This window comes from Rattus norvegicus, chromosome 3, assembly GCF_036323735.1.
Source record: "Rattus norvegicus strain BN/NHsdMcwi chromosome 3, GRCr8, whole genome shotgun sequence".
Classification (NCBI taxonomy): domain Eukaryota; kingdom Metazoa; phylum Chordata; class Mammalia; order Rodentia; family Muridae; genus Rattus; species Rattus norvegicus.
Window position 1 is genome coordinate 166,309,976 of NC_086021.1, and position 27,760 is coordinate 166,337,735.

The following is a 27,760-nucleotide window of genomic DNA, read 5'->3' on the forward strand; positions in this document are numbered from 1 at the left end:
CTATAGCTAGGCATGATGGTGCACACCGTAATTCCAACACCTGAGAGACAGAGGCAGGAGGATCACTATGAGTTTGATGTTAGCCTGGTATACTATGTTCCAGACCAGAAACATAGTGAGATCTTGAATCAGAAAAAAATTACAGATATTAGGCCAAGGTATGATGGGGCATGTGCCTTTAACCCAGCACCTGGGAGTCAGACACATGAGGGTCTCTGAGTTTGAGGCCAGCCTGTCTACAAAGGGAGTTCCAGGATAGCCAAGGCTATTACACAGAGAAACCCTGTGTCAGAAAAAAATTCGGGGAGAGAAAAATACAGATATTATATACTCTGTAATGGTTTTAGTTACTTTGATTTTTTTTTAAGAAAAGGATAAAACAATGTTGCTTAGAGGAGGGAATGAGTGTGTTAGAACAAGGAATTCTCACTTGGCAAGGAGGAATACTCCCTGAAGATGGCCTTCTCCCTTCAGAAGGGTCCACCCGCCGTTCTTTTCCATGATGCTGAATTCCTGCCAGCACAGTGTTCTGAGGAGGAGAGTCTTTGTAGCTTGTATGGCGAAGCTAAGTTGAGCAAACACAAGTATAGGTAGAGAGAATAGCCTTGCTTCTCAATGGGATGGGCCAGTGCTGTACTGGGATCCAGTCCTCTCTAGAACTCTTAAAGATGCTTCATGTCCTAATAGCTGGAAAGGCCCTCCACATAAATTCTCAGCCTAAAGAAATTTAACCTAATTTTGTTTCTCAAGGAGATCTATAATTTAGGAAGTACTAAATATAATTTAAATATAAGTATAATTTGGGATACTAAATGAATAACCATTGCATTTTTAAGAGCTATATTTATTATTGTTATTTTATGGGTTTGCGTTTCCCTGCATTTCTATGCATCACATGCATGCAGTACCCATGGAGGCCACAAGACAGTGTTGGATTCCCTAGAACTGGAGTTAGATAGTTGTGAGCTGTCATGTAGGTGCTGGAAACTGAACGTGGATTCTCCACAAGAGCTGCCAGAGGCTTTAACCCTAAACCAGCTTTCCAGCCTGATCCAGTGATTCAGAAAAATTTTTGAGATAAAATTTAAGGCTAAGGATTTGGTTCTGTGGGTAGAATGCTTGCCTAGCGTGCTCCATGCCTAGCGTGCTCCATGCCTAGCATGCTCCATGCCTAGCGTGCTCCATGCCTAGCGTGCTCTATGCTCTGGGTTAAGCCCCATAACTTTAGAAAGTAGATGTGGTAGCACATGCCTGGACCCCAGCGTGTGGGAGTGGGGGGCATCCTAACCTACAAAGTGAGTTTGAGGCTGGCTTGCAGGACATGAGCCCCTGTTTCAAAAAAAAAAAAAAAAAAAAAGAAAAAAGAAAGAAAAGAAAGAAAAAAGAAAAAAGAAAAGAAAAAGAAAGAACAGATGCAACTTATATTTTCCCCAGAAGATTTATTGGCATGGCTTATGAAGTCTTCTCGAGTTGCTGTCCTATACTCACTTCAGGAGCATGTCAGACTGGAAAGGTTCTTGGAGAAAATTTGGTCCAATCTTCTTACTTACAGAAAAGGAAACTAAAGGACAGAGCAGTGGGTTGGCCCAGGGCATTCAGCTCACTAAGCAGATGGATGAGCGCTACACCTGGGACCTGCTGACGCCTAGCCTGGTCCTAAGGACAGAGTAGAGCTCTTCCTCCCAGGAGACTGGTGTCAGCAGCACTAGACATGCCTACCAACCTTGCTGAGGAACTAAAAAATGTCTCAAAGGAACATCCAAGAGATAAGGAATCGCTTCACTGGATCAGTCTAGTTTGGGAGGCTGGTTTAGCAGTTTTGTCTCTACTCTGTCAGGAAAGGACTGGCATAGTATTACACACTATCTGTCAGGCGCCCAGATAGCATGGTACCAGTTAACATTGGTACCAAAAACAAAAACAAAAAACAAAACAAACTAAAGGCAGCAAATGAAAGCCAGAGTGACTCCTGGGCAAGCGTCTTGACAACTGCAAACCTATGCTCACTCCCAGTTAGGACCACACCTATCCTTAGACTACAGTGCCCAAGACTCAGTATGCTTTCGGATCAATGAAATCACAACCGGCAATACCACAAAGGTGTAACCTCCGTTGGTATTTCCTGCTCTGCATACAGGCCACTTGGGATGCTGACATCAGACATGGTGAGGCCGATGCTGTGGTGAATCTGGATGAGCAGTGTCATCAAAAGCTGAGGAAAGAGGCGGAATGCAGCTGCTCGAAGTTTGTTTCCCATAAGCACTTCATAAAGGGCATCTGTTACCTGTGGCAGAAAAGGCACAGGGAAGGACTGACTGCCTGGTGGTCCTAACCCTCTGTGTCACAGCTAATCCATTTACAGAGCAGCAGTGCTAAGTGGTAGAGGGAATAGTTAAATGATCCTTAGATGACAAGTAATAACTCAGGAAAGTATCCATTTTTTATCAATGTGTTAGTAAATGCTTTCCTCCTTCAGTAAGACAAATGCAAAGTCTGATTGCTTAAGCTGTGGTCACTACAACATTGCTTCCTCTGTGAGCTGGCAGGAAAGGAAACTATCAAGTCCTTCCCACGTCTCTCTCATATCTCACAGTCTGCATTATGCGACTGAAACATACATGCATTTGCTCTAACTTCTACAACTACACTAATAAAACATTTTAGAACTTTTAAAAAGCATAAATTCATAAGAAACGAGAATAAGACAGTAGACAATAGCAAGTTAAAGATGCTAGAAGAAATCTGGAAGCTTAAAATACTATGGCAATAACTTGGACCAGACAAGGGGAGCCTAAAAGTAGGGAGAGACTTGGTGAAAAGCACATCCTACCAGAGGGCCGGATGTGGGCAGAATCTCAGCACTTGGAAAGTCCAAACGTCCTTATTTGGACTTTTTTTTTTTTTTCGGAGCTGGGGACCGAACCCAGGGCCTTGCGCTTGCTAGGCAAGCACTGTACCACTGAGCTAAATTCCCAACCCCTATTTGGACGTTTTGAGGCCAGCCTGAGCTACCTAGGATGCTGCCTAAAAACAAAACAAAACAAAACAAAACAAAAAGAAACCCAAAAACAAAACAAAACAAAACAAAAACACCCCAAAAAACAAAAATGTATATACTGATAGGAAATAGTTTCTGTGTGTACCGAGGCCAGGGGTTTTCAGCAACCCTCTGAACTTTCTGTATATTTATGCTGTGAACATAAGACTGCTCTAAAACATATGGTTCTAAAAGGAAGACTGGGTTAGGAAACATATCAAATACACACATGCATAGGTATTTCTAGAAACTCCATTAGTGAGATGGACAGTTATGAGTTAAGAATCTTTTTCTATGTATGAGTGTTAGGTTTTGTGGTTTTCCCTTTGCCCAGACTGGTTGGTCTGTGGCTCCTGGGCTCAAATGGTGATCCTGTCTCAGCCTCCTTAGTCACTGGGATGGCAGACATACAATAATCACTTGGTTTTTAGACTTTTTTAATCTAAAAATTATATTTCAGAGACTATATATGATAACCTGTAAATCCTAAAAAATATATTTCCTACAAGGGCTAAAACATCCTTTTATATAGAAAGCTTTCTGACCTCTAATTTAAAGGGCCATCGTTTTCTAGTCTATATATTACTACATCAATTTTTTTCTTCACAAAGTTAGATTACTTTAGGTAATTTTCAAAGGATAAAAGTAGGAATGCTCACGCTGTATTAAACTCTACCAGTTCCCTCCAGGCCAGAGCCAATGTAAAGAAACACACAGATTTACAGATGAGTGTTAGAAACAAACTTGAAAGACAGTAAAAATATCACCCTTTGAAACAGGTCAGGGATCCTCAAAGGGGGGAGCATCCTGTGCTGACAGGATAGGGCAGAGAAATGCTTACAGCAACAGCCACATAAGCCATCTTCTCCTGGGTGGGCCCATCATGGCATTTCTGCAGCTTCCTCAGGAGCCTCCATAGGACCCAGGTCGTGCTGGACAGCTCTACCTCCAGGGTTCTCCACAATTCAGCCAGATGCCTACAAATCCCAGGATAGCAAGCATCACTTAAAGGGCTTAACCCAGGGCTCCATGACCACAACTTTCTTAGCGACTGTTTGGAATCCAACCTTTCTGTGAGAGGTTTTCCTCTGCTCAGTTCTTCAGGTATCAGTAGACAAAGTACCTGGCAGCAGAGTGGGAACTGAGCTCTCACTGCCTGGCACTGACTACAGCCAGTCATAATGAAGCTTACCAGTGCCTCTGCTTTCCCATGACATAGGCTCGCTCAGCCACCTCTCACTGTTCACCTTGGCTGGACAAACCAGGGACTGTGATTACTCTACAGGGTTCACCCCATTTTCTGAAGCCAGCCTTTTCTCCAGCTCTCCCTCGACTATCACCTCCCTTCAAGAGAAGCACCAGTGGTGTCTTTCTGCCAGGTTTTCTGCTACTTCTCCATGCTTCTCAGCAGAGTTCCTGTAATGCTTAGATGTCTCCTTGTCACGGGTTCCCTCTGTACTCCACACTGCTCAGTGCCCTGCATGTGCTCCTCTGAAGGAGGGGTCATGTGTGGGTCCCTCAGAATCCTCTCAGAAGGCATTCAAAGACACCCTTACCCCATCCAGTCTGTGGTCCTCATATGTAAAAAACGTCAGCTCCAAATAAACAAATACATAAACCTCTGAGCCTACTTAGATTTTAAAGAAACTTGTAATTTCTCAAAAAAATTATAAATTTAACATCACATCTAAGGCCAGCCTGAGAAAAATATTGGGACTTTGACTCAAAATGAAACTGTCTAGCAGCAATTTCGATATAAGGCCTGAGAGTCAGACAAGCACTGCGAAGCAATGAATCCAAGGGCTCACACGATACTGGGCTATACTGCCGTCGCTCCTCGCCCTCATTCATAACTAACGGTTTGAAGAATTCAGTCCATTCGTCCTTTAGAACACTCTTCAGGCACCAGTGTGTATCTACACTCCTCTACAGTAATACAGCAGCTGAACGAGGTTCTGTTACCTGTCATATGGCACTGGATGACATAAGAGGTGGCTGAGCACTATATCTGTGTACTTAGGTCTGGAGACAAACAAACTCACAGTATTTATGATTTGTTGCCGGACACTAGCCAGGGTGATTATCGACAGCCGGGCACAGATAACACCTATTATTTCTGGGACCTGAAGAGGAAAAAGACATCATTAGGACCTTAATTCTGAGGGACAATTATAGATTTTTTTTTGTAGCATCTTCTGAGAGGTGAGGGGACAAAATATTTCTGAGTTTGTAAAGTTTAGAATGCTAAGGGTTTGTTTCACTGCTAAAGCACTTGCCTAGTATGTAATGGGACCAGGGTCTTCTCAGCACTGTAGATATGACAGTTAAAACTTTCCAATCATCTGCTGGGCGTGGTGGTACATGCCTTTAATCTAACACTCAGGAGGCAGAGGCAGGCAGATCTCTGTGGATTTAAGGACAGCCTGGTCTACATAGTGAGTACAAAGACAGCCAGGGCTGTAGAGAGACCCTGTCTCAAAAAGTAGTATATATGACTGTCTGTGTACAGAGGTATTTGGATGTGGCGGACCTGTAGTGCAGAGTGCTTGCCTAGCATAGATGAGGACCTGGATATCTGATTCTTAACACTAGAGGCAGGTGGGGGCGGGGAGTGGGGAAGGGAAAGACGGAAAGATGTGCTAAGTGTAGCAAGAATGTTTGCTTGACCTGCACAAAGCCCTGTGTTCACTCCAGCGCCATAGAAAGAATAACAAAGGAAGAAATGAAGAAATGAAAGATTTGGAAGGATATATACAGAGGTGTCAGCTATATCATTGAGAAATGCAGGCAGGGTTTTTTTCCCCTTCTGTGTTTTTTCTGATTTTTGGTTAATGGTTACATAGTGATTGATTGATTGAATGAATGAATGAATGAATGAATGAATGCTCTGCTGCATATATATCCGTGGGTCAGAAGAGGGCATCAGATCTCATTACAGATGGTTGTGAGCCACCATGTGGTTGCTGGGATTTGAACTCAGGACTTCTGGAAGAGCAGTCAGTGCTCTTAACCGTTGAGCTATCTCTCCAGTTCCTTCATAGTGATTTTTTTAAACAAAGCTAATAAAACAGTCATGTTATGGTGAGGGAGCCCTTCTTCTCAGATCTTTCAGGAAGCAGAAGCCAGGGCTTTGGTTTGGTTCTTCCTGTGCTTGACATCCTGGCATAAAATGGCTGCCATTACCCCCAGGCGCCAGAAACTGGCTGAAGGATGATTTATAGATGCCATTCTAGCCAGAGAAACATGAGGGGGAACCTCCTGGGGGCTTGAGGGACAGAGGGAAGTATCATCCTTCTGGGTTGTCTCTCTTCTGCCCATGGAGCTTCAGCTGTGCCTGTGTTACAAACAGGAAAGGCTATCACCGTCAGTCAGTGAGCCTAGCATAGAAAGTGCTCTGTCCAGATCTCCTGTACATAGTTAAGAATGTGATTTACTGCAATTATTTCATACAGTTGAATCACTACAGTGAGAATATATTTATTATTTTAATCAACATATTACATATTAATTATACTAATCAAAGCTTTTCACAGTTGGCCTTTCTGGCCAATGAAAGCCCCAAACCCATCCAGGAGCCTTCTGACTGCTGCCTCAGTGTTCAGGTTGTATCTTTACTATTTTCTTTCTTCTTTTTGGTTTTTTGAGACAGGATTTCATTCTATAACCCTGGCCATCCTAGAACTCTCTATGTAGACCAGGCTGCCCTCAAACTCAGAGATTCCCTGCTTTGGCCTCTGAGGCCCAGATGCTTTTGCTATTCTCATAAGTTTAAAAAAAAATCGGTTCTTATCATTTTAACATAGCCTTCCTTGTTGAGATTGCTGCCGTGTTGTGCACTGAACCCAGGGCTTTGTGCATGGCCCAGTGCCCCTTCACATTCACTTTTAAGAAAACTGAGCAATGCAAAATGCCAGCGGCTCTTCAAGCCTCACTCTCTTCCTCAGAAACAACTACACTTACATGTTTAGCTATTTCTGTATCGCTCTATGTTTAATTAAGATAGTCAATTCATTAAATGGTTTTGGGGCAAAGTTTTGCCTAGTACCCTGGAGCTGCCAGGAATTCACTATGTAACCCGAGCCAACCTTATCCTTTGATCTTGTCTCGGCTTTCCAAGTACAGGGATTACAGGTATGCAGTGCACACCTATGTCTGTCCTTCTTACTAGAAAGACTCATTATTGCTGTGTTTCTGTAAGGGGGCTGTTCACACACCATGGCGTGTATGTATGGAGGTCAGAGGTCAGTGCTGTCCTCTTTTCCACTGTGAGATCTGGGGATTGAGCTCAGGTCATCAGGCTTGTCCAGCAATGCCCATCTCGTGGAGTTTCCTCACTGAGCCTGCCTCTGTCCTTTTGTATTTTAGATGATAAATTTAATTATTTCTTTCCTTTGTCATTTCTTGAAGTATGAGTTTTAAATATATGTAGGCAAATTCTCTGATGGGAAAAGCTGCTATCAAAGCCCAGAAAGTGGCCCTGTGCACTTACCTTCTCAAATCGAGCCTCTGCACTCTTCACCAAAGTTATCAGCAACTCCCCTGCTGTCTGCTGGATGTAGGGATGCGGCAGGCTTTTCAGGCTGTCCAACACGGTCATTATAAACTGGCCAAGCTCCTTAGAATCGAGGAAAACTTCAAAGACCTGCAACAATTCAGGAAGATGAGCTTTCAAGATGGTCTGGCCCAGGAATATAGCCCCGCGCTTGCCTAGTGTTCCTAGTTCCTGTAGGCTCCTCCCAACGGTTACCACAGCTTGCATCTCTGCTGCCAAGTAAAGCCAGGAGCCAGGCACACAAGAAGACCTCTCCTTACCCTTCTCCCTTTCTCTCTCTACCCCCTACTCTCTTTCTCTACTATGTGTCCCCAGTCAGCCTCTTCCCCTCTTCCTCTCTTTCTGTCCTTCTTTGTCCCCCTTTCTTTTCCTGTACCCCTTTCTAGGTCCCTGCTCCACTCCCTGGCTCCCTTACCCCAATAAACTTCCTTTAGTACTAAGCCTTCCTTTAGTACTAGCATGGCTTGATTCCTCAGGGAGAACACCTTGGCACGGCCCGCTGAGGCACCCTCCTGCCCCACATACTACTGTGTTTTATAAAACACACCACCTAGGATGCACAAAGCCCAACATTCCCCACTGAGAGAAAGGGGGACAGGGAGGGAGAGCTTTACTATCTGTTACTGGCTTATTGACTGTGATGGCTGTGATTCTCTGCAGTCAACTTGGCTACATCTAGAATTAACTAAAACCCAAGCAGCTGGGGACACCTGTGAGGGATTTTTCTTTTCTTTTTTCCCAGCATAATCTTTTTATTGATTTTGGGAAATTCACATAATGCACCTGATCATACTCACTTCCCAGTCCTCTCAGGTCTGCCCCCCCATCCTTCTCTCTCTCTCTCTCTCTCTCTCTCTCTCTCTCACACACACACACACACACACACACACACACACACACACACACTACTCACTGGAGCATCATCAGACTCCCAATAACCAGCCCCTGAAAGAAAAGTGAGTCTTTCCCCACCTGCCTCCCTGCCAGAAGCCATCGGCTGTGAAGAGCTACACTTCAGCATCCTTACCACAGTTGTTAAGAGTTCTCTTCATTGGCTTCCTGTCTAGGCTGTTACTTTTTGGGGGTGGAGTGAGCTGGATTGTCATAGAAGCCTTCTATGACTCTTTTTCTTAACTTTGAGTCTGCAGACATTGGTACCAATGCAAAGGTAGCTTTCTTGTTCTTTATAATCAGAGGGAGCATGGACCACAGACATCCATCCACATGACCTCCAGTGTCAACATAGCCTACAGACCTCAACATGGTCTCTGACTGCAGCTCAGACCATGAACAGCCCTCTGCAGCAGCATGGGTCACAGACACTAACTATAGAGCCCTTGGGAGCAGCACGGGCCATGGATATCAAAATGGACTTAGAGGCATAGGCCACAGACACCAGTAGAGTTCCCAGCAGCAGCCTGGCCAATGACTGTCAACATGGTTCAGAGGCAGTACAGACCAGGGACATCCACAGGACCTCCATTGGCAGCACAGACCTTGGAGCTAAGACTACAGACATCAATACAGCTCTCAGCTGAAGCACAGATTGTAGATATCAACATGGCTTCAGGCAGTGGCACTGACACGGGCATCCACCTGGCCTTCAGCAGCAGCATGAACGGTTCAGGTGACAGCAAAGATTACAGACATCCACCTGTCTTTCGGTGGTAACATGGACCATGGACAACAACTTGGACCCTAGTTGCACCAGGACCATGGGCCCCAACATGGCCCTCAATGGCAGCATGGCTCAGAGATATCAGCATAGTCTCAGGTGGCAGTACAGACCAAGCACATCAACATAGCCTGCAGCAGCATCCTGGACCACAGACACTGTACTATTATGGACTATGGACACCCACCTGTCCGCCTGTGGTTGCATGGGCCTTGAACATCAACATGGCCTCCATCAGCAGCTCAGACCATAGGCTGAACTTCAGACTACAACATGGCCTGGGGTAGCAGCATGGACCATGGATACCAACATGGCCTCCAGAGGCAGCATGGACAATGGAGGTCTTTCGAAGAGGTCCAATCCAGAGTTTGAACCTTCCTTCATCTTGGACATCTTGTCATTGCTCAGCGTCTTGGCAGTTGTCTGGACAGTATGTCCAGGAGCTGAGGCCTGCTGCACACCACCCTGCTGACCCTACCCAGCAACAACATGTTCCTCAGAACCAGAGCCTTCTCTCAACCAATCCCCAGAGTCGAGCCGCGTCTCTAGCTCTCTTTCCAACCCACACAATCCATTGCTCCATCTCTTCTGTCTTGCCCACCTCTTCATTGCATATTTGTTCAGTGCAGTGGCACTGGAAACTACAGTGTGTCACACAGTATATATTTTTCCCAAACAGTTATACATAGAAATATTCATTGCAACAAATATTCATTTATTCAAGTTATGGGTCTGGTTTTTGGTTTCTGACACAACATAAATTCTGACCATCACCAAGACTAGTCTTGCCCAGAGTCAGGTGATCTTATGACAAGGCTCCAGGCTGCTGCACACCTCCCAGCTCTTGGTGTTTGCCACCCTTTGTGCTTGTAGCCTGCACTGCTACCCTTCAATCTCCCTCCCAGTAGGGCTACAGCCATGGTTTCATGGCAGGACCAGCTGGCAGGTATAGGACTGGCCCTACTCAGTAATGACATCTGGCTCTGCAGGACTAATGCCTCCACACACTCCAGTAGCTTGTAGATGGAGTAGATGATGGGGTAGCCCAACTCAATGAGCCTTCAGAGGATCTGGGGGTTTCAGTTGGTCAGCCCAGACCTTTTGGTAAGGGATGTTTCTCATAATTAAATCATTTGAAGTGGGAAGACCCACTTTTAAACTAGAACTTTTGCAAAGGAAGAGCCACCGTTAATCTGGGCCACATGTTCAGCTGGCAGCCTATTTGAAGAACATGAAGAAGGAAGCTTTTGCTCTTTGTCTGTTTGTCTGGTTGCTCTCACTCTCATTAGCAAGTCCATTCCGCCACTGGCATAAGAGTCTACTTCTTCAGGATTCTGACATATACTGAAGACCAGCTGAGACAATCAACCTCTCATAAACTGAACAACTACTAGAGTCTTAGATTTTCTGTTGGTATACGACCATTGTTAAACTAGCTAGACCACAGCTGGTAAGCCATTGTAATAAGTCTTTCACACACATACACATGCATATACATATATGTATTCATTTATGTGTATGCATGTGTGTATATAGATATGTGTGTATGTATGTATGTATGTATGTATGTATGTATGTATGTATGTATATATTATATAATTTCTGTCCCTCTAGAGAACACTAACACATTTATTAAAATGGAAAACTGGACCCACCCAAAGTCCACAGTTAAAGGCTATGCATGGCCTTTTACTGCTCGGATTTGTAGAGAGAAGCCTTGTTGTGAGATCCTCAGAGAAAATCACACTTTATATTTCTAGGAGCACTGAAGGAAACACACTGTGCTGACTAGCTGATAGCTTCCTTGGTGTAACTAAAGTGTTTTGTAGGGAGACAACCCATTGACATCATGTGTCATCCTGCTTCTTGGAGCACTTGGCAGTGTATGAAGTCCTCAATATGCCTGGATGATACACTCCACCAGTCACTTACTATGCAGCAGGCGATAAGCCAAGCATTTTCCACACATCATTTCATTTACCCACTATGACAATGGAACACCCGTATATAGATTCCCTGCATAGATGAGGAAACTGCTACCTAGACTGAATTGCCTGGTACCTTAGACCCTATATAAGTAAGATTTATAAGGATCCCTTCATGCGTGTTTGTGTTCATGTATGTATGCACACATGGATCTATAGGTATGAATGCCTGGGGGTGTGTATTCACATGAGGTCTATCTCAGTGTCTCCCTCCATTACTCTCCATCTGATTTGTTGAGGCAGGCTCTTTTACGAAATCTGGTGCTCATCGATTCTGCTAGGCTAGCTGGCCAGCAAACCCTAGGGATCCTCCTGTCTGTCTCCTTGGAGTTAGGACTACAGGAATACACTGCTAAACCCAGCTTTCTTGTGTTTAAATGTGGTTCCTGGAAATTGAGTGCACGCCTCCAGGCTTGCACTGCAAGCACTTCACTGAGCCATATTGCCAGCCTGTTTCTCTGTATCCTTATCCCTGACATATCTAGCAGATGCATGGGTCTTTGTTGAGCAATGGGTTAAGTGGGCTACAGTTAGAAGCACATAGCTTGCTGGCTCAACCACTCTCTCTTGAAGCTTCTCTGTGCAGAAGGTTCACATGAGCAAGTGGCTGGTGTCCAGTCAAGAGTTTACCAGACTGAAGTGACTGGCCTCTTCTGCAAGCTGACATAAACTGCTAAACTAAGAAAACAGGGCAATCAGATGGGGGGGGGGGTGGTACAAGCTTTTCATCTCAGCATGTGAGAGGCAGGCACAGGTAGATTGTTGTGAGTTCCAGGCCAGCATGGTCTACGCAGTGAGTTCCAGATTAGCCAGTGAGTGATACCCAGTGAGACCCTGTCTGAAAGAAAGAGAGGGAGGGGAGGGAGAGGGAAAGGAAAGGATTGGAAAGAAACCTGGCATGTAAAGTCATGCACATGGTACCTTATTTGCAAATCCAGAATGTTTACGGAGCACATTCCCCAAGCAATCTCTGTGGTTGGTTTATAAGAAACAAAGAGAACTTCCCAATGTGATTTTTACCATCTCACATTTCCACAAACAAACAAGACTTCTGGCTTCTCTCCACCCTTGCTAGCCCTTCAAGCTGTGTGTCTGGATGCTTCGAACCTCTCTAATTACCTGGACAATTTTGAAGGGACAACAGTAGAACCCTTTGAGGTTATACTGCTCCAGCAGCTCCCTGCATTTTTTCACAGTTTCTCTCAGGTTCTTGCCACTGTCTCTGTCCTGTGTGATATCTAGGAGAGAATGCATGGGCGGTGGTTATGCTCTGCTTCCATTCTTCCTGCTCGTTCACATCTCAATGTATGGCTTTCACAGGAACACATTAATCTAATCTGAAGGTAGGCTCTGCCCTCTTCCTTGTAAAGCAATGTATACGAGCAGCCAAAGGGAGATGGAAAGGGTTTGTAAGAGCAGAGCTTTGGAATGATTTGCTAAGTACAGCATAGGAGTACAGCACTGGCCCACTGGGGAGGAGTTAGGAGGGTGTCAGATGAGTTTAAATACTGCCAAGCCTGACCTGATCACAGACCTCCCACACACCCAGCCTTGCTAACTCTTGAGCAGCCTACTCTCATCATATGGCCTTGTTTCCTGTGTGTTTTGTTTTTGTTGTTGTTGTTGTTTTGAACTTTTAAAACAGGATCTTTCTACAGGGCCCTGGCTGTTCTGGAACTTACTATGGTAGACCAGGCTAGCTCCCGAGTCACAGAGCTCTGCCTTCCTCTGCCTCCTGAGTACTGGAATTGAAGCTGTGTGCCACCATGCCCAAGTTGTTTCCCACGTTTTAATGTAGCTTCATATTGCTGGACAGGGCATTATAAATATTTGTCAAATCAATATTTGAATTATTTGGTCTTGGGCTGTCCAAATATTCAGAAATGAGCTAAAACTGGACAACAGGAGGATTTCTATCAGTTAGATAAAAGCCAGTACTCCTAGCAGGGCATAGTGGCACACGCTTTTAATCCTAGCACTTGAGAGGTAGAGGCAGGGGGATCTCTATGAGTTCCAAGCCAGTCTGGTCTACTTAGTGAGTTCTAGGACAGCTACAGCTACAGCTACAGCTACATAATGAGACCATGTATCAAAAAACCAAACCCAAACCAAACCAAACAAGCCAGTATTCCTTAGGAATTTGTGAAGCCAGTTCCAATCTGCTAAAAGGAGTAATTTCCCTTACCTCTGGCAGAAAGGGCATATGGCTCTCCATCGATGTGTAGCCATAGCTGCATGTCCAGGCCCATGCTGACCCTCCAGGCTCCCTCAAACCCTATTACCAGTTTGGTCTCTTTATAAGAGCAATGTTTCCCCCTGCCCCTCTATCTCTTGTTATATCTCTCTCCCTTGATTGCTATTCTCTTGCCCCTGCTATTGTTAATAGATTATCTATCTATCTACCCATCCAACCGTCCATCCATCGCTGAGGGTCCTTGCTATGCTGTTCCTCTGATTGCCTTTCACCTGTTCACTTGCTTGCTTGCTCTTTATTCTCCCCCTCATTTTCAGAAAGCCTTTTCCGAATCCCACAACTCATTTGATTCTTACTTATGGGTCTGTAATTGTCCTTCATTTTACTGCTAATGATACCTATCTGTTGACTCTGGATACCAACTAACTAGACTGTGATATAAAGATTAGGGGCCTTGGTACTCTAGTTTCTATTTGCCTTGGTTAGGGTTCTATTGCTGTAATAAACATCATGACCAAGGCAACTTGGAAAGGAAAGGGTTTATTTGGCTTATACTTCCATATCATTGTTCATCATTGAAGGAAGCCAGGACGAACTCACCCAGGGCAGGAACCAGCGGCAGGGATGATGCAGAGGCCATGGAGGGCTGCTGCTTACTGGCTTGCTCCTTGTAGCTTGTTCAGTCTGCTTTCTTATAGGACCCCAGACCATCAGCCCAGGGATGACCCCACCCACAATGGCCTGGGTCTGGCCATATCAATCACTAATTAAGAAAATGCCGACAAGCTTGCCTAAAGCCCAATCTTATGGGGACATTTCTCAATTGACTCAGATGACTTTGTATCAAGCTAACATAAAGCTAGCCAGCACACTGCTGAACCCCAAATCAGTTATGAGATACAGTATGGAGGCCCAGACGATGGTAAGAATCTCACCCACTTCTGACCAAACCAATAGTTCCAGTTTGTTTTTATGGCCACATGTCTGGTTACTCACAGCCATGCAGATAGAGGGTCCTGGGGGTGGGGTGGGGGTGTCCAAGACAGTGTTATGGTTGCAATGTTGAAATCTGTGTCTTAGTCACTGTTGTGTTGCTGTGAAGAGACACCATGACCAAGGCAACTCTTATAAAGGAAACACTTAATTGGGGGACTTCTTTATAGGTTCAGGGAATTGATCCTTGGCAGGGAGCATGGAAGCAGAGAGGCATGGCGCTGAAGCAGTAGCTAAGAACTAAATCTCAACCTATAGACTGAGAAAGAGAGACTGGACCTGCCATGGGCTTGAAACCTCAAAACCCAGATCCAGTGACACATTTTCTTCAACAAGGCCATACCTCCTGAACATTCTCAAGTAGTGCCACTATCTGGTGACTAAGTATTCAGATTCATGAGCCTTTGGGAACCATTCTTATTCAAACCACCACATCAGCATTGGTTCTCTGCCCACGGACTACATACCTTTCTCTCTATGGATTGCTGAAGTACACATTTATAGACCTTGGGAAGGAGGGCAGGAGGAGGGCAGCCTATGCTGTGCTAGAGATTAGATCCCACCTTCGTCCAGTGTCTTACACTTCAGTCTCAGAGTGATGTGAAGCAGGTAGTGTGTCCCTTCTGCAGCCTCCTCAGCCACCTCTTTATGTGGGTCCCCACACAGCAGCGCCATCACAGCCACGAGATGTCCGAGCCTGTGGAACTGCAGTGGGAGCTGAGCAAGAAAGAAAGTGCTGTCACATATGGGGACATTTCCACCTTAGATTGGAGCTCTTGAGGACTGACCAAATCTCTGTCCCCAAATCAAGAAAAGTGAATGCTCACAAGCAGCCCTTAGACCTCTGGAGGGTTACTGTCTCACAGATTTGGTATAATATATCCAGCTAGCCAAAGGACAACCTGACCTAGGAAAACATTCTAAAAATCGAGGTGGCTTTGGAGTAAAGATATTCATTCCAGCACTAGTGTTGGTTGTTGAGAATCAGTTTCTGTATGTAGCCTTGAAGGTTCTGGAACTCATCCAGCATTGTTTTTAAAGATCACATTTCGACAATATTTGCCTAGTAATGGGAACACTAATTATGGTACAGTCATCCTATGAACACAATAACCATTAGAAATCAAGCGTCTGGCCTGGAGGTGTGGCTCAGCGGTATAGCCTGTCCTTTCTTAGGACCCAACAGCATAAAAGAACAAAAGCCACCACGACAACCACCAGTAAAACAAGAAGTTTAAGACACACTAAGCATAGCATTCCCTTCGGCTTTGTAAGACCACAGAGCAAAGTTGTGGCTATATGCACAGTGTGGGATGTGTAATATGATCCCTGCTCTCCAGAAGGTTAGAGGCAACAGAGAGAGGTGCTTCTATAGCTCTTCAGAAACTCAGCACAGCAATGCTATAACCAGCAGCTGGCCATGGCCTGTTTTGGGAAAACTTGGCAGTGCTTACACAAAGCTGGACCAGTGAGGGTTCTCCTCCCTCCTCCCACTCCCTCTCCTCCTCCCTCTCCTTCTATGCCTCTGTGTATGTTCCGGTACATGCACTTCTGTGAGCACATACACAGGCCAGAGCTCGGTAGTAAGTGTCTTCTCTCTCTATCTTATTTTGAGACAGGATCTCTTAGTGGATCTGGGGCTCACCATTTCAGCTGGACTAGATGGCCCAGGAGCACAGGGGATCCCTCTGTCTCTGTGTTGCTAGTGTGTAGGGGGATTACAGGTATGTACCACCATGCTTGGCTTTTACATGGCTGCTGAAAATCCAAACTCAGGACCTCATGCTTGAGCTGTAAGCATTTTACCCACTTCCACAGCCCCAGCAGTGACTTTTTAAAAAACAAAATAAATAAATTGTGGTTGGAAAGATATCAAAGTGGTTGAGAATGCTGTCTGCTCTTCAAGAGAATCCGGATTTGATTCCTAGCACCTATGTGGCTCAAGACTAGACTATTTGTAAGGCCAATTCCTTACAATTCCACAGATGCCCTCTTCTGGCCTCTGTGGGCACCAGGCATACATGTGGTGCATAGACATAAATGCTGGCAGAGCACCCATACAAATGGTGCTATGAAAATTAAAATATTAGGCCAGATGTGGTGGTGCAGACATTTAATACCACCACCAGGGAAGCAAAGGCAGGTGGACCTCTGCGTTTTGAGGCCAACCTGGTCTGCAAAGTGAGTTCTAGGACAGCCAGAGCTACATAGTGAGACCTTCTCGCCATAAACAAAGAAACCAAAAAGCAAAAATTAAAACTATTTTTATTTTAGTGTTTGTATGTGTGCGTACACATGTGTGAGTGAGTGAGTGAGTGAGAGAGAGAGAGAGAGAGAGAGAGAGAGAGAGAGAGAATGATTACATATGGGCTCGAGCACCACAACACATGTGGAGGTCAGGGGACAATTGTGTGGAGTTAGATCTTCCCTTCCACCTTTATGTGAGTTATGGGGGTTGAGCCAGGTTGCCAAGCTTCCCATTTGTAAAGGACTTTGTTTCCCCCAAGACAGTGTCTCACTAAGTACTTTAGTAGCTGAGGATCCTTTTGAACTCCCTGACTCTCCTGCCTTTACCTCCAAGGGTTGGCACTATCTTTGGCTGGCAAGCCCCTTTTGAAAGAAAAAAAAAAAAAAAAAACATGTGGGGATGTTTGAACTCAGTGCTAGAGCTATTGACTACATGGAGAATTGGGCTGAACATTCCAAACAGCTTTAGACCAGTCTAGAAGAGACCAGTGTGACTGTAACCGGCTTTAGAGGCAGGTAGGAGCCAGAGCACACACGATCTTCAATTCTATCAATGGGAAGTCACTGGGTTAAAGGGGAGGAGGAGGGGAAAGAGGAAGAGGAGGGGGAGGGGGGAAAAGGGAGAAGAGGGGAGGGGGAAGGAGGGAGATCGGAGGGGAAAGACCTCAATGGAGAACAAGTTCAGGAGAAGGCAGAAGAAAATGGTAACCAGTTAGGAGCAAGAGGATGCAGAATGCCTTGACTACTAAGAAGGCATTGTGGAGCTGGAGAGAGGGCTCAGGAGTTCAGAGTGCTTCCTGCTCTTCCAGAGGTCCAGACTGGATTCCAACACCCGAGAGGCAAACCAGGCCCTCAGGGTCTGACACTCCACATGCACACCGTGCACACATCAGCTGATACAGTCAAGCACACCACAAATAGCTAAGTCCTGAAAAGGAGGCATCACTAGCTACTTCTAGAGAAGGATCCGAGAGGAACTGAGTTGGAAGCAAGCGTTCAGACGCCACTGTGGCAGAAAATACTCAGGGATAAACAGTATTGATGGTGCCTCTGTCTGAACCACAGCAACCTAATGCTTTCCCTTTCTGCTACCTAAAAAAAAAGATTTTTCTGTTAATATTTATATTTTTATCTGTATAGTTATAGTCATAATATTCATAATAATTGACTTTATTAAGACGTAAAAGCCAAAAGCATAATGGTTCATGCCTTTAATCTTTGCACCCAAGAGGCAGAAGCAGGATAATTTGAGGCTAGCCTGGTCTACATAGTGAATTTCAGGCCAGCCAGGGTGAAAATAATGAGACCTATCTCAAACAAAACTCTAAAACCTACTAGAGACTAGATCCATCTTTAACATTTTTTCCTTACCTTTTTTTCTTTAAGTTCCTTTGACTTTCTCTTTTCTTACTGAAAGTGGGTTTATTCTGAAAGTATATTCTGTTTGTGGTTCCCCTCCGCCAGTTCCCTGCAGCTCCTCCCCACTTATCTATGTTCCCAAACCCGCACCCTTTCTCTATCTCCTAGGAGAAAACAAACAGGAGACTACAAAAAAAAAAAAAATACCAAATAAACAAGAATAGACAAAACAAACAGGAGAAAAAAAAGAGCCCAAGGAAAACATAGATGCAGAGACACATACATTCACTCACACAGAAATCCCATAAAAAAATAAATCAGAAAACATAATACATACACAAACTGATGTCAAAAGGGTTAGGCACCCAGGGCACATGTGTGCTGCAAGCCATTGAGCTGCCTTTATCGAATATAATTCAATTTGAGAGGGAGAGGGAGAGGGAGAGGGAGAGGGAGAGGGAGAGGGAGAGGGAGAGGGAGAGGGAGAGGGAGAGGGAGAGGGAGAGGGAGAGGGAGAGGGAGAGGGAGAGGGAGAGGGAGAGGGAGAGGGAGAGAGAGAGAGAGAGAGAGAGAGAGAGAGAGAGAGAGAGAGAGAGAGAGGAGCGAGCTCTGGCCTGAAGAAGGGCCTGAGTTAAGGCAGAAGGGGAAGGTTCTGTGAGCCGACCCCTCCCTCTCTGGCCTGGCTTCTTTGCCTTTCTTCCTGAGACACTCTGCAAAGACCTTGGACTCTGGGATCAGGAGTGATAAACATCTTTATGAACCACAGTGAACACTGCAGGACAGGTTTCCTCCTCCTCCCCTGCAGGCTACCATTCATGATGATAGGGCTGCATTCTGGAGCAGGAGTCACTGTTTGACTATAAGTGGACTGTTCTCTTTGACAGTGGCAACTTTGACAGAAGCCCCTGCAGAGCCCAGAGCTCACAGGGTGAGTACTCAGACACAGCCTGCCTGAGGTCACCTGATTTGTTGTACATCCCTCCTTTAGATTCCCTTTTCTATTAAAAAAAAAAAAAAAGAAGTTCCTGTTATAAGACCTCAAGTTAAAACTTAACCTGTAAGCTCCACCTGCCCAAGGATAGAGTAACTTCCTGGAACGCTGGGAGTTGTAGCTCTTTTTACAAATTACAAAGCCACATGGGAAAATACGAGCTTGTCCTCAAATAGCCCCTATAACCTGTGCCCCATGGCCACTCAGCTAGGAATCCCAGGTAATGGTCCTGACTAAAGCCCATCCTAATCAGTATCTTGTTAAAGCTTAATTTAGATTTGACTCAAAATTGTTGAATTGTTTTTTCTCTGGCAATCTCAGGATTAACACTATCAGGTCCTTAAAAACCAATGTGTGTGTGTGTCTGTGTGTGTGTGTGTGTGTGTGTGACTGAATCTGTTCTTTTCAACAATAGTCACACTGACTATGTCTCTTTTCCCTGTCTCTCACTCTTCCTTTTAATTAGCACATGGAGTATATGGATAATCCTAACCTATAAGGGGCTCTCAGAATGGAGCCTCAGTTTGAATTTTTTTTTTTTAAAGACAGGGTGTCTTTGTGAAGCCCTAGCTGTCCTGGAATTTACTTTGTAGACCAGTCAAGCCTTGAACTCATAGACATCTGGCTTCTTCTGCCTCCCAAGTGCTGGGACTAAAGGCATGTGCTACCACTGCCCAGCCAGAGTGGAGTCCTGCTCTAAGACTCTGATAACAAAGCTCCCACAGAAAAACCCAGGAAGATTTTTGTATTGTATAGTCTTTGGGTTTGGTTATTTTAGGTGTAGGGGTTTGTCTGGTTGATTTGGCTTTTTGTTTTTGGAGGGTGTTTTTGTAATTTTTTTAAGTAATGAAGTTTAAAATAAATTAAAATTTAAAAAAAAGGATTCTAAATGTTAAAATAGAAAAATGAAAAACACAGTAGCGTGAACCACCAAGCTTCTGCACAGAACTTGTAGATGGCCATGGGAGACAGTGGGACCAGGCTAAGCATCCTGGCAAGCCTCTCTACAGAAATCCCACGTACTTGCTCAAGAGCGCATGTGTGAGCACACATACACACACAAACACTCACACGGGGTGGGGGTGGGGGACAGAGAGAGAGAGAAAGAGAGAGAGAGAGAGAGAGAGAGAGAGAGAGAGAGAGATCATTTGAAACATCCCTTTAATCCACAGCAAACAGAGGTTGAAGAATTAGAGGAATATCCTGCTGGTGTTGTCAGTCAGAGGTCAGTCAGTGATGACTAGAAGTCACTAGCTACAGGAGCTTCATGGCTTCTGAGTATAGAGAGTGGAAGGGTAGCCAAAGGAGAGACTCCATCTGTGCAGCTATGGGAGTCATCATCCACGCTGGGGTAGGACACTGTAGAGAGAGGGTGCTTGCTGTCACGCGTGCTCTGTAATAAGCTAGCATGGCTCACTCTGGTCTGTCCCTGGGAACAGATACTTTTTTATCTCTACCCAGAGAAGCTTAAGTAATACTCTGGAGAACTGACGGTGAGTGGGGAGCTCCAGTGGCTACAAAACCTACTCAGAAGAGAAACTAATTTACAGAAGGAAAAGGCAGCAGACATGGGGAGATGGTCAGTGTGTGTGGGGTGGGGGGGTTTCTTTTTAGAAGTTTCGACAGAGGATTGACAACAACTGAAAAGTGGGAGACTGAAACAGAGAAACTGAGGATTAAAAAATGGGATTCTCAGTGAGAATAAAGGCTCACAGAAAAGGACACAAATTGTGTCTAGTAGCATTCTTTCTAGGCTCCCCCACAACAGTTAGGCCTGGCTTCCTGTGAAAGGAGCTGTTTGCCCCCCCCTTACTTGTTTACACTCTCTGCCCCTTCTCTTTCTGACTCCTTTCTCCCTGTTTCTCCTTCCCTCCCTCCTAATGGGGCCTCTCCTCTTCTCTCTCTCCTCTTTTCTTCTCCTCCTTCTCTTCCTTCTCCTACTTCTTCTGCTTCCTCCTCCTCCTCGCCCCCCCCCCCATGTATGTGTCTTTCTCTGTCTCTACTCCATTCTCAACTCCCCTTCCCATGCTCTAAATAAACTATTCTATACCTCAGGGGGAAGGGATGCCCACACATGGGCCCACAGAGACAGCCCTCCCATGGCTCTACCAAACGTATCCTGGCTTCTCTCTCTCTTTTTTTTTTTTTTGTTTTTTGTTTTTTGTTTTTTTTTTCCGGAGCTGGGGACCGAACCCAGGGCCTTGCGCTTCCTAGGCAAGCGCTCTACCACTGAGCTAAATCCCCAACCCTGGCTTCTCTTTATAGAAAACAACAGTGTCCGTTCCTAAGGAAGCTCCAATTTCCCAGTCTCTAAACAGCAGTCCAAATATCCAGAATTAGGATTGACCTGGACTGGAGGCTCTCTGGTGGTCAGATAAAAGCCAGCATTCCTCAGGAACTTGCGAAGCCAGTTCCCCTCTGAATGAAATGAGGACATGACAGCTCCAAGGTACATACAGTTGAGGGAGATGAGAGAGAACAGCCAGAGGCTCTAGAAGAGTCCAGACTGAACCTGGCCATAAGGGGAAGTGGGTGATAGAGGAAGAGTTGGGAGGAACAAAGGGACCAAGAGAAGAGCTGACAACCAAGATTTTGGTCAAGACACTGGGGTAAGGGAAGTGAAGGGTCCTAGGCTAGAGAGGTTTAGGGTAGAGGACCAGAGAGACTACAGAGCTGACCCTTGGGGCCTGAGGGAGCCTGGAGGCCCAGCAGGCACTTCGGTATGCTAATAGATGCCACAGGTAGCCTTTTGTCTCTCTCAGGTTTCTTTGGAACTTGACACCTTCCACCAAAGGAAAAAGGAGTCATTTCCCTTACCTGGGGCAAAAAGGACTTGGCTACCTGTGAAGCCTAGCTGTCTATCAAAGTTCATGCAGGCCTCCAGGCTCCTTCAGTATCACAAGCACTGACACAATTCTAAGTCCTGCCCTGTGTTGACTGGGTTTTTGTTTGTTGTTTGTTTGTTTTTGTTTTGAGGTAGGGTCTCTTTACATAGCCCTGGGTATCCTGGAACTCAAGGTGGAGATCAGGCTGGCCTTGATCAGCCTATCTCTACCTACCTAGTGCTGGGTTTAAAAGAGTGTGCCACCACAGCTAGCTTGTGCTGGCTAGTTTTATATCAACTTGACACAAGCTTCATGTGAAAGGAGAAAATATCAACTGGTAAAAATTCCTCGATAAGGTCCAGCTGTAGGGCATTTTCTTAATTAGTGACGGATGAGAGAGGGTCCAGACCATTGTGGGTGGGACCACCCCTGGGCTGGTGGTCCTGGATTCTATAAGAAAATAGGCTGACCAAAAAAAAAAAGAAGGAAAAAAAAAGAAAGAAAGAAAGAAAGTAGGCTGAGCAAGCCAGTAAGAAGCACTCCTCCATGGCCTCTGCAACAGCTCCTGTATCCAGGTTCCTGTTGTTTGGTTTCCTGTCCTGACTTCCCTTAACGATGGACTACAAGTTTAGAGGTATAAGCCAAATAAACTCATTCCTCCCCAACTTGCTTTTGGTCATAGTGTTTCACCACTGTTGGTATCAGGAACCCAGTGGTGATGTCACCCACAGGAGACAGGGACCCACGGATCTATTGCAATAAAAACTGCCTTCCCCCTCCCCACTTCTCTCTTTGCACCACACCTTTTCTCCTTCCCATCCCCCCACCCCATGACGACTTCCCCGAGAGCAGCTTCCCATAAACTCGAATTTAATGTAATCTAATCTGGTTTGAATGGTCTCATTTCACCATCAAAGAAATAGCCTATGAGAGGGAGGTAAAGGCATGATGCTGATGAGCTTGGAATCAGCTTGACATTTCATCAGACATTTTCAGTTTATACTTTTCATTTCATTTATTCAAAAACATTTACTGCATTATGTGTTTTAGCTGTCGTGCTAAATAACACGGCTACAAAGATTAACAGACAGTATGTGGCTTCAAACTAAGCACATTTCAGGACTGGAGCAGACTTGTGAATAATACTGAGTAAGGGGTGAGGGGGAGCCACTCACAGGGGAGTGCGTGGCCCCTGCTGAGTTACAGAAAAGGAACCCTAGAGGGTGCTTCTTCCTCATCCAGGCTACTCACCTTTGGGCTGAGATAACTGGATAAGCACTTGAGGACTTTGGCCATCACAAAGGTAGCCCGTTCCCGCTCATGGTCTCTGTCGGACTGTAACCAGGGGTCTATGTGCTGTAACAAATGTGGAAGGTTAGACGGTCTATCAGGAACGTCTGAAATAACACGCTGTGCTAAAAAGAAAATGTGAATTGAGCTGGGCAGTGGTGGCAAACACCTTTAGTCCCACTCGCACTTGGGTGGCAGAGGCAGGAGGATCTCTGAGTTCGAGGCCAGCCTGGTCTACAAAGTGAGTTCTAAGAAAGCCAGAACTACCCAGAGAAACCCTGTTTCGAAGAACCTCAAAAAAACCAAATCAACCCCCCAAAATGTGAAGCAAGAAACTCTCTGTTACTTCACTATCTAAAACCCACTCCTAATGGTGAAGCAGTCTAGGTTTGAAGTGATGTTGATAAGCCAGGCACTAAGTCCTGGCTTGTTCCAAAGCTTGGGTTCTAGGCCCATCTATCTCCTTTCATTACATAACTTTAGTCTATTATCCTAGTTGGTTTTGGCCCTTTCGAATTTGCGCTGAAAAGAAATAGCTAATGGTATGTTATTAAAAGACTAAAGATGGAGGAATTATCTATCTGATCAGACAGGGAAGGATGCAGAACAAAGATGAGGCCCAAAAGCTGGAGTCAAAAGATGGTGTGGGTTGCCCTGGTGCTGTTAGTATTCTGATGTTAATTCCGTTTCCTCCGGAGGGGCTGCCCCTGGAGGAGTAGATCTTGTACTCAGGTGATTTCATGTGAACCTTTTCTCTGCTTTAACTGGTCAAATAAGGGCTAGAGTCTGTGACTGGGCAGTGGAAGGGAAAGGTGGGACTGGAGGTTCTAGAGGGTAGGGGAAGAGTAGGGAATGAGAGAGGAAAAGGACAGAGGAAGAGGAGGTGGAAGGAAGCTGGAGCAGAGCTACCTGGCCCAGAGGCAGCAAGCAGCAAGGGATCTCATTGCTGGGGAATAGAGCAGTGTAGTGGTCAATCTGCCCAGTCTAGGCGTGCAGCTTATATGAACTGTAACTGAGTTGTGTGTTTTTGCACAGGCCTGTAGGGGTTGGAGATTTACTACAACAGAAAGAAGCAACTTTGCAACAGAAGAAATGGTTAGATGAGGTGCCAGGACGGGAAAGTGCCAAGCACTGCTGGGCACAGGAAAAGCCCAGCGTCACTGTTGATGTGCGAACAGAAGAGGAGTAAGGAACAGGGTCAGGTGTGGCAAGGAGTGCTCAGGCACACAGGGTACCAACAAGTAAGGGTCCTCTCATCCTGGGGAGGCTGCATCTTAAAAACAAGCAAGAGCAAAACCCTCGGATCCTTGTGTGAGTGACTAGCCCGTCTCGATGGATAGGATGCTCAGGGCGAGCTGGAGGCCCGTGGCCACTTTTCATACTGGAGTCCTACCAAGTAGGAAGCTGCCTATTTGCTAAGGCAGGAGACTGACTCGGGTTCAGGGTCACTCACCGAACTCTTCCGTGCTATGAAGGAACAGTAAAGAAAATCGTAGTAATGGTGTAAGCCACTTACTAGAGGCTATCTACTCAATATCCATAGTTGTTATCTTTTCGCACAGTAAGGGAACTCTGTGGCAGAAGGACTTGTGACCCATAGATGGCAGTCAGAAATCAAACCCAAGCCTGTGTTTCAAAACTGCTAACTGTAGAAAGAGTGAGATGACTCAGTGAGAAAGGGTGTTTGCTGCTAAGTCTGACCATACCACCTCAAGTTTGGAACCCGCCTGGTAGAAGAGAACGGATGCCTTCAATTTGTCCTCTGATCTCCACATGTGTACCATGGTGCACGCTCGCGCGCGCGCACACACACACACACACACACACACACACACACACACACTTTTTAAAAAAGATAGTATTTTTAGCTACAATTTTGCTTTAAAGTTTAATCCTTGGGCTGGGGATTTAGCTCAGTGGTAGAGTGCTTACCTAGGAAGCGCAAGGCCCTGGGTTCGGTCCCCAGCTCCGAAAAAAAAAAAAAAAAAGTTTAATCCTTAGTAATTTCTTTTGTCCCCTAGAATTTCATTTACCTTAAAAATGCTGTCAAAAATTTCCAAATGTGGGTCTTTTACCACCAGACTCTGCAGCATCACAGAAAAGGTCTCAAACGTCCCCCTGTAGAGACACTAAAAAGGTGCAGAGTCAGCGAAGCCTCCCTCCACACCCAAAGTTCTCAAAGCACATCCCCAGCACTCATCACCTTGAGAAGACGTGCAAAGGTCTGGCCCGGAGTAAAGGCACCTGTGGACAGTTTACAGAGTGAGGTAAACAAAAAACATTTTAAATGAGCGCCTTGAAATTCCTGGGGTCAGGGCTAATGGACTACACCTGGGGAACTGTGCTGACATCATCAAAATACAGCATACCCAGAAGCTGACTTGTGACTCCGAAGTCCTGAAACAGAGTTACTGAAAACAACAGCCTTCAACAACTTCCTTGCCGGCCTGCTCAGCAGGAAACCGGCTCTCTGCTAGGCCTGGATGCTCCCGTCTTTCCCTTTCCCTGCACCAACAAGGCTTTCTTTGATTGCTTCCATAAAGGACCCTGTGCTCTAGTCCCAGAGCTTCTTCCTCATCTCCTGGTTCAAGTTTTTGATTGGATCATGTGTACTTTTCACCAGCAAACAAACTTATTGTTTCACATACATTTAAAAAAAAAAATCAAGTTTTATTTTAGTGTTTTTTCCTGTATCTCTTTCTCTCCAGACAGATAACATTGTTGTTCCTGTTGTTTTGTTATTGCTGCTGTTGATTTTTTTAAAGATTTATTTATTATATACATTGTAGCTATCTTCAGACACACCAGAAAAGGGCATCAGATCTCTTTACAGATGGTTGTGAGCCACCATGTGGTTGCTAGGATTTGAACTCAGGACCTCTGGAAGAGCAATCAGTGCTCTTAACCTCTGAGCCGTCTCTCCAGCCCACATACACACTTTTTAGCAGCGCTCTGTCTCTCTACATTGAAGGGTAGGCTGTACACTGTTCTCTTCTACTTTCTGTCACATTTAGCACAAGATGGCCCTTCAGGAAATGCCAGTAAATTGGAAAGAGGTAGGCGTGTGGAAGAGGAAGGTAAGGAAGAGTGAGGTGTGCAGAGGGTAGGGGGGGTGTTCAACATGTAATACTGCCTGCTCAACTATTTTAACAATAAAAGATTAAAATTTAAGTTAAAAAAAAAACTTGGGGGGGGTGGCGGTGGTGGTGGTGGTGGTGGTGGCGGTGGCAGGCCGGGCTATTCAGAAAGCTCCTTCGTCAGAAATGGAAGGAGATGGAGAGTCTGCAGAGTATATGAGTCAACTTAAATGTTTTATTATTTTTTGTTACTGTTTTATTTGAGACAGGGCCTCACTGTGCTGTTCCGGCTCCCCTAGAGGGAGCTGGCCCTGAACTCACAGAGATCTGTCTATATCTTTCTCCCGAGAGCCACCATGCCCAGCTCCCACTTTATTTTAAATTCAAAGCAAAGAAAGGAGGAACACAGGCAAGGTGAAGGAACACAGAGAGACGAAGGAGAAAGGAAAGAAAGCTGGTGTTTGGTTTTGCTCACCAGGCTGAGCATTGCTGATTTTAGCTGGTCTCAAACCATCCAGACGGAAAGAAGAGCTGACCCGGGAAGACAGGGCAGCTAAGGCGCACAGTGAGTTACCTCTTGCTGGATGGCCTGGTTGGACACTATCCTGGGAAGCTGGATAGGGGTGCATATGGCGGGCAGAGACATCATACTTTTGGTGATAAGCCCAAGCAAGTCCTCTCGGTCTTCAGAACCAAACAGCAGGTGCACGTCTCGGTAACTGGGGAAAGACCATTGGGGAAGAATGTGATGTTAAGTTGTTACCTTGGCTCTCAGTGAAACAGGAAGGGCACACTGGCTGGTGTGTGGCTCCTATAAAATTGAAAGATACATGGAGGAGCCATACTTCAGATGGCTCTCACAGAAGGCTGGAGGAAGAATGCATCTGTCCACCCTACTCCACCCCAAGCCTCCCAGACTCCTCTCCAGCTCTGTTCTGCAAGCCTGCAGGACTAATGCAATGCTTCACACTGTCCCCAAGTGTGTTCTGCTGAGTGTGCGTGTGGGCTGCAAGTCGAGGCAGTTTAGGCTTTAACTGCAGGTTATCTCAGCACGGTTGCCGAGGAACAAGTTTCCAAGAGAGGAAACCATCCGGGCACCCCATATAAACTCCTTAGACCCGACAGTACTTTGTCACTTTCCACTGAACTGAACTCCAAAGAGATTCTGTTAAGGTCTTAGGTTGGATGGCAGCACTCATGATGTTCTAGTTTGCTTTCCATTGTTCTGATAAAACACTGATCAAAAGCAACTTGGGGAGGAACGGGTTTATTTCGTCTCCCAGGTTACAGTACATCAGCAGGGGAAGCCAAGGCAGGAACCTGAGTCAAGAGCTGAGGCAGACACCAGGGAGGAATACTGCATACTGGCTTGCACCCTGGCTCACAGTTTGCTACTTTTCTCACCTGCCCAACAATGGCGCCTTTCAGTGGACTAAGAAAAGACCTCATAGACAGGGCCCATATGCCAATCTGGGGAAGGAAATTCCTCAGTTGTGGTACCTTCTTCCCAATTGTCTCAAGTTGGCAACCACATG

The 27,760-nt window shown here is 45.5% G+C and overlaps 1 protein-coding gene across 13 annotated transcripts in view; it reads right to left on the reverse strand.

The window, feature by feature from the left end:
* Mroh8 (maestro heat-like repeat family member 8) overlaps positions 1-27,760 on the reverse strand; it is a 68,453-nt gene that overhangs the window by 15,968 nt on the left and 24,725 nt on the right. For 7 of the 13 annotated variants that reach the window (XM_039106715.2, XM_063285123.1, XM_008762424.4 and 4 more), the window contains 10 exons: positions 26,800-26,944; positions 25,182-25,277; positions 23,110-23,214; positions 15,018-15,153; positions 12,369-12,487; positions 7,527-7,679; positions 5,000-5,160; positions 3,879-4,014; positions 2,094-2,284; positions 431-565 (listed from right to left, as the gene is read on the reverse strand). In XM_039106715.2, coding sequence (XP_038962643.1) covers positions 431-565; positions 2,094-2,284; positions 3,879-4,014; positions 5,000-5,160; positions 7,527-7,679; positions 12,369-12,487; positions 15,018-15,153; positions 23,110-23,214; positions 25,182-25,277; positions 26,800-26,944 — 1,377 coding nt within the window. The remainder of the gene's footprint in view (positions 1-430; positions 566-2,093; positions 2,285-3,878; positions 4,015-4,999; positions 5,161-7,526; positions 7,680-12,368; positions 12,488-15,017; positions 15,154-23,109; positions 23,215-25,181; positions 25,278-26,799; positions 26,945-27,760) is intronic. The other 6 variants (XM_008762427.4, XM_063285119.1, XM_063285120.1 and 3 more) reach the window with 3 other exon arrangements.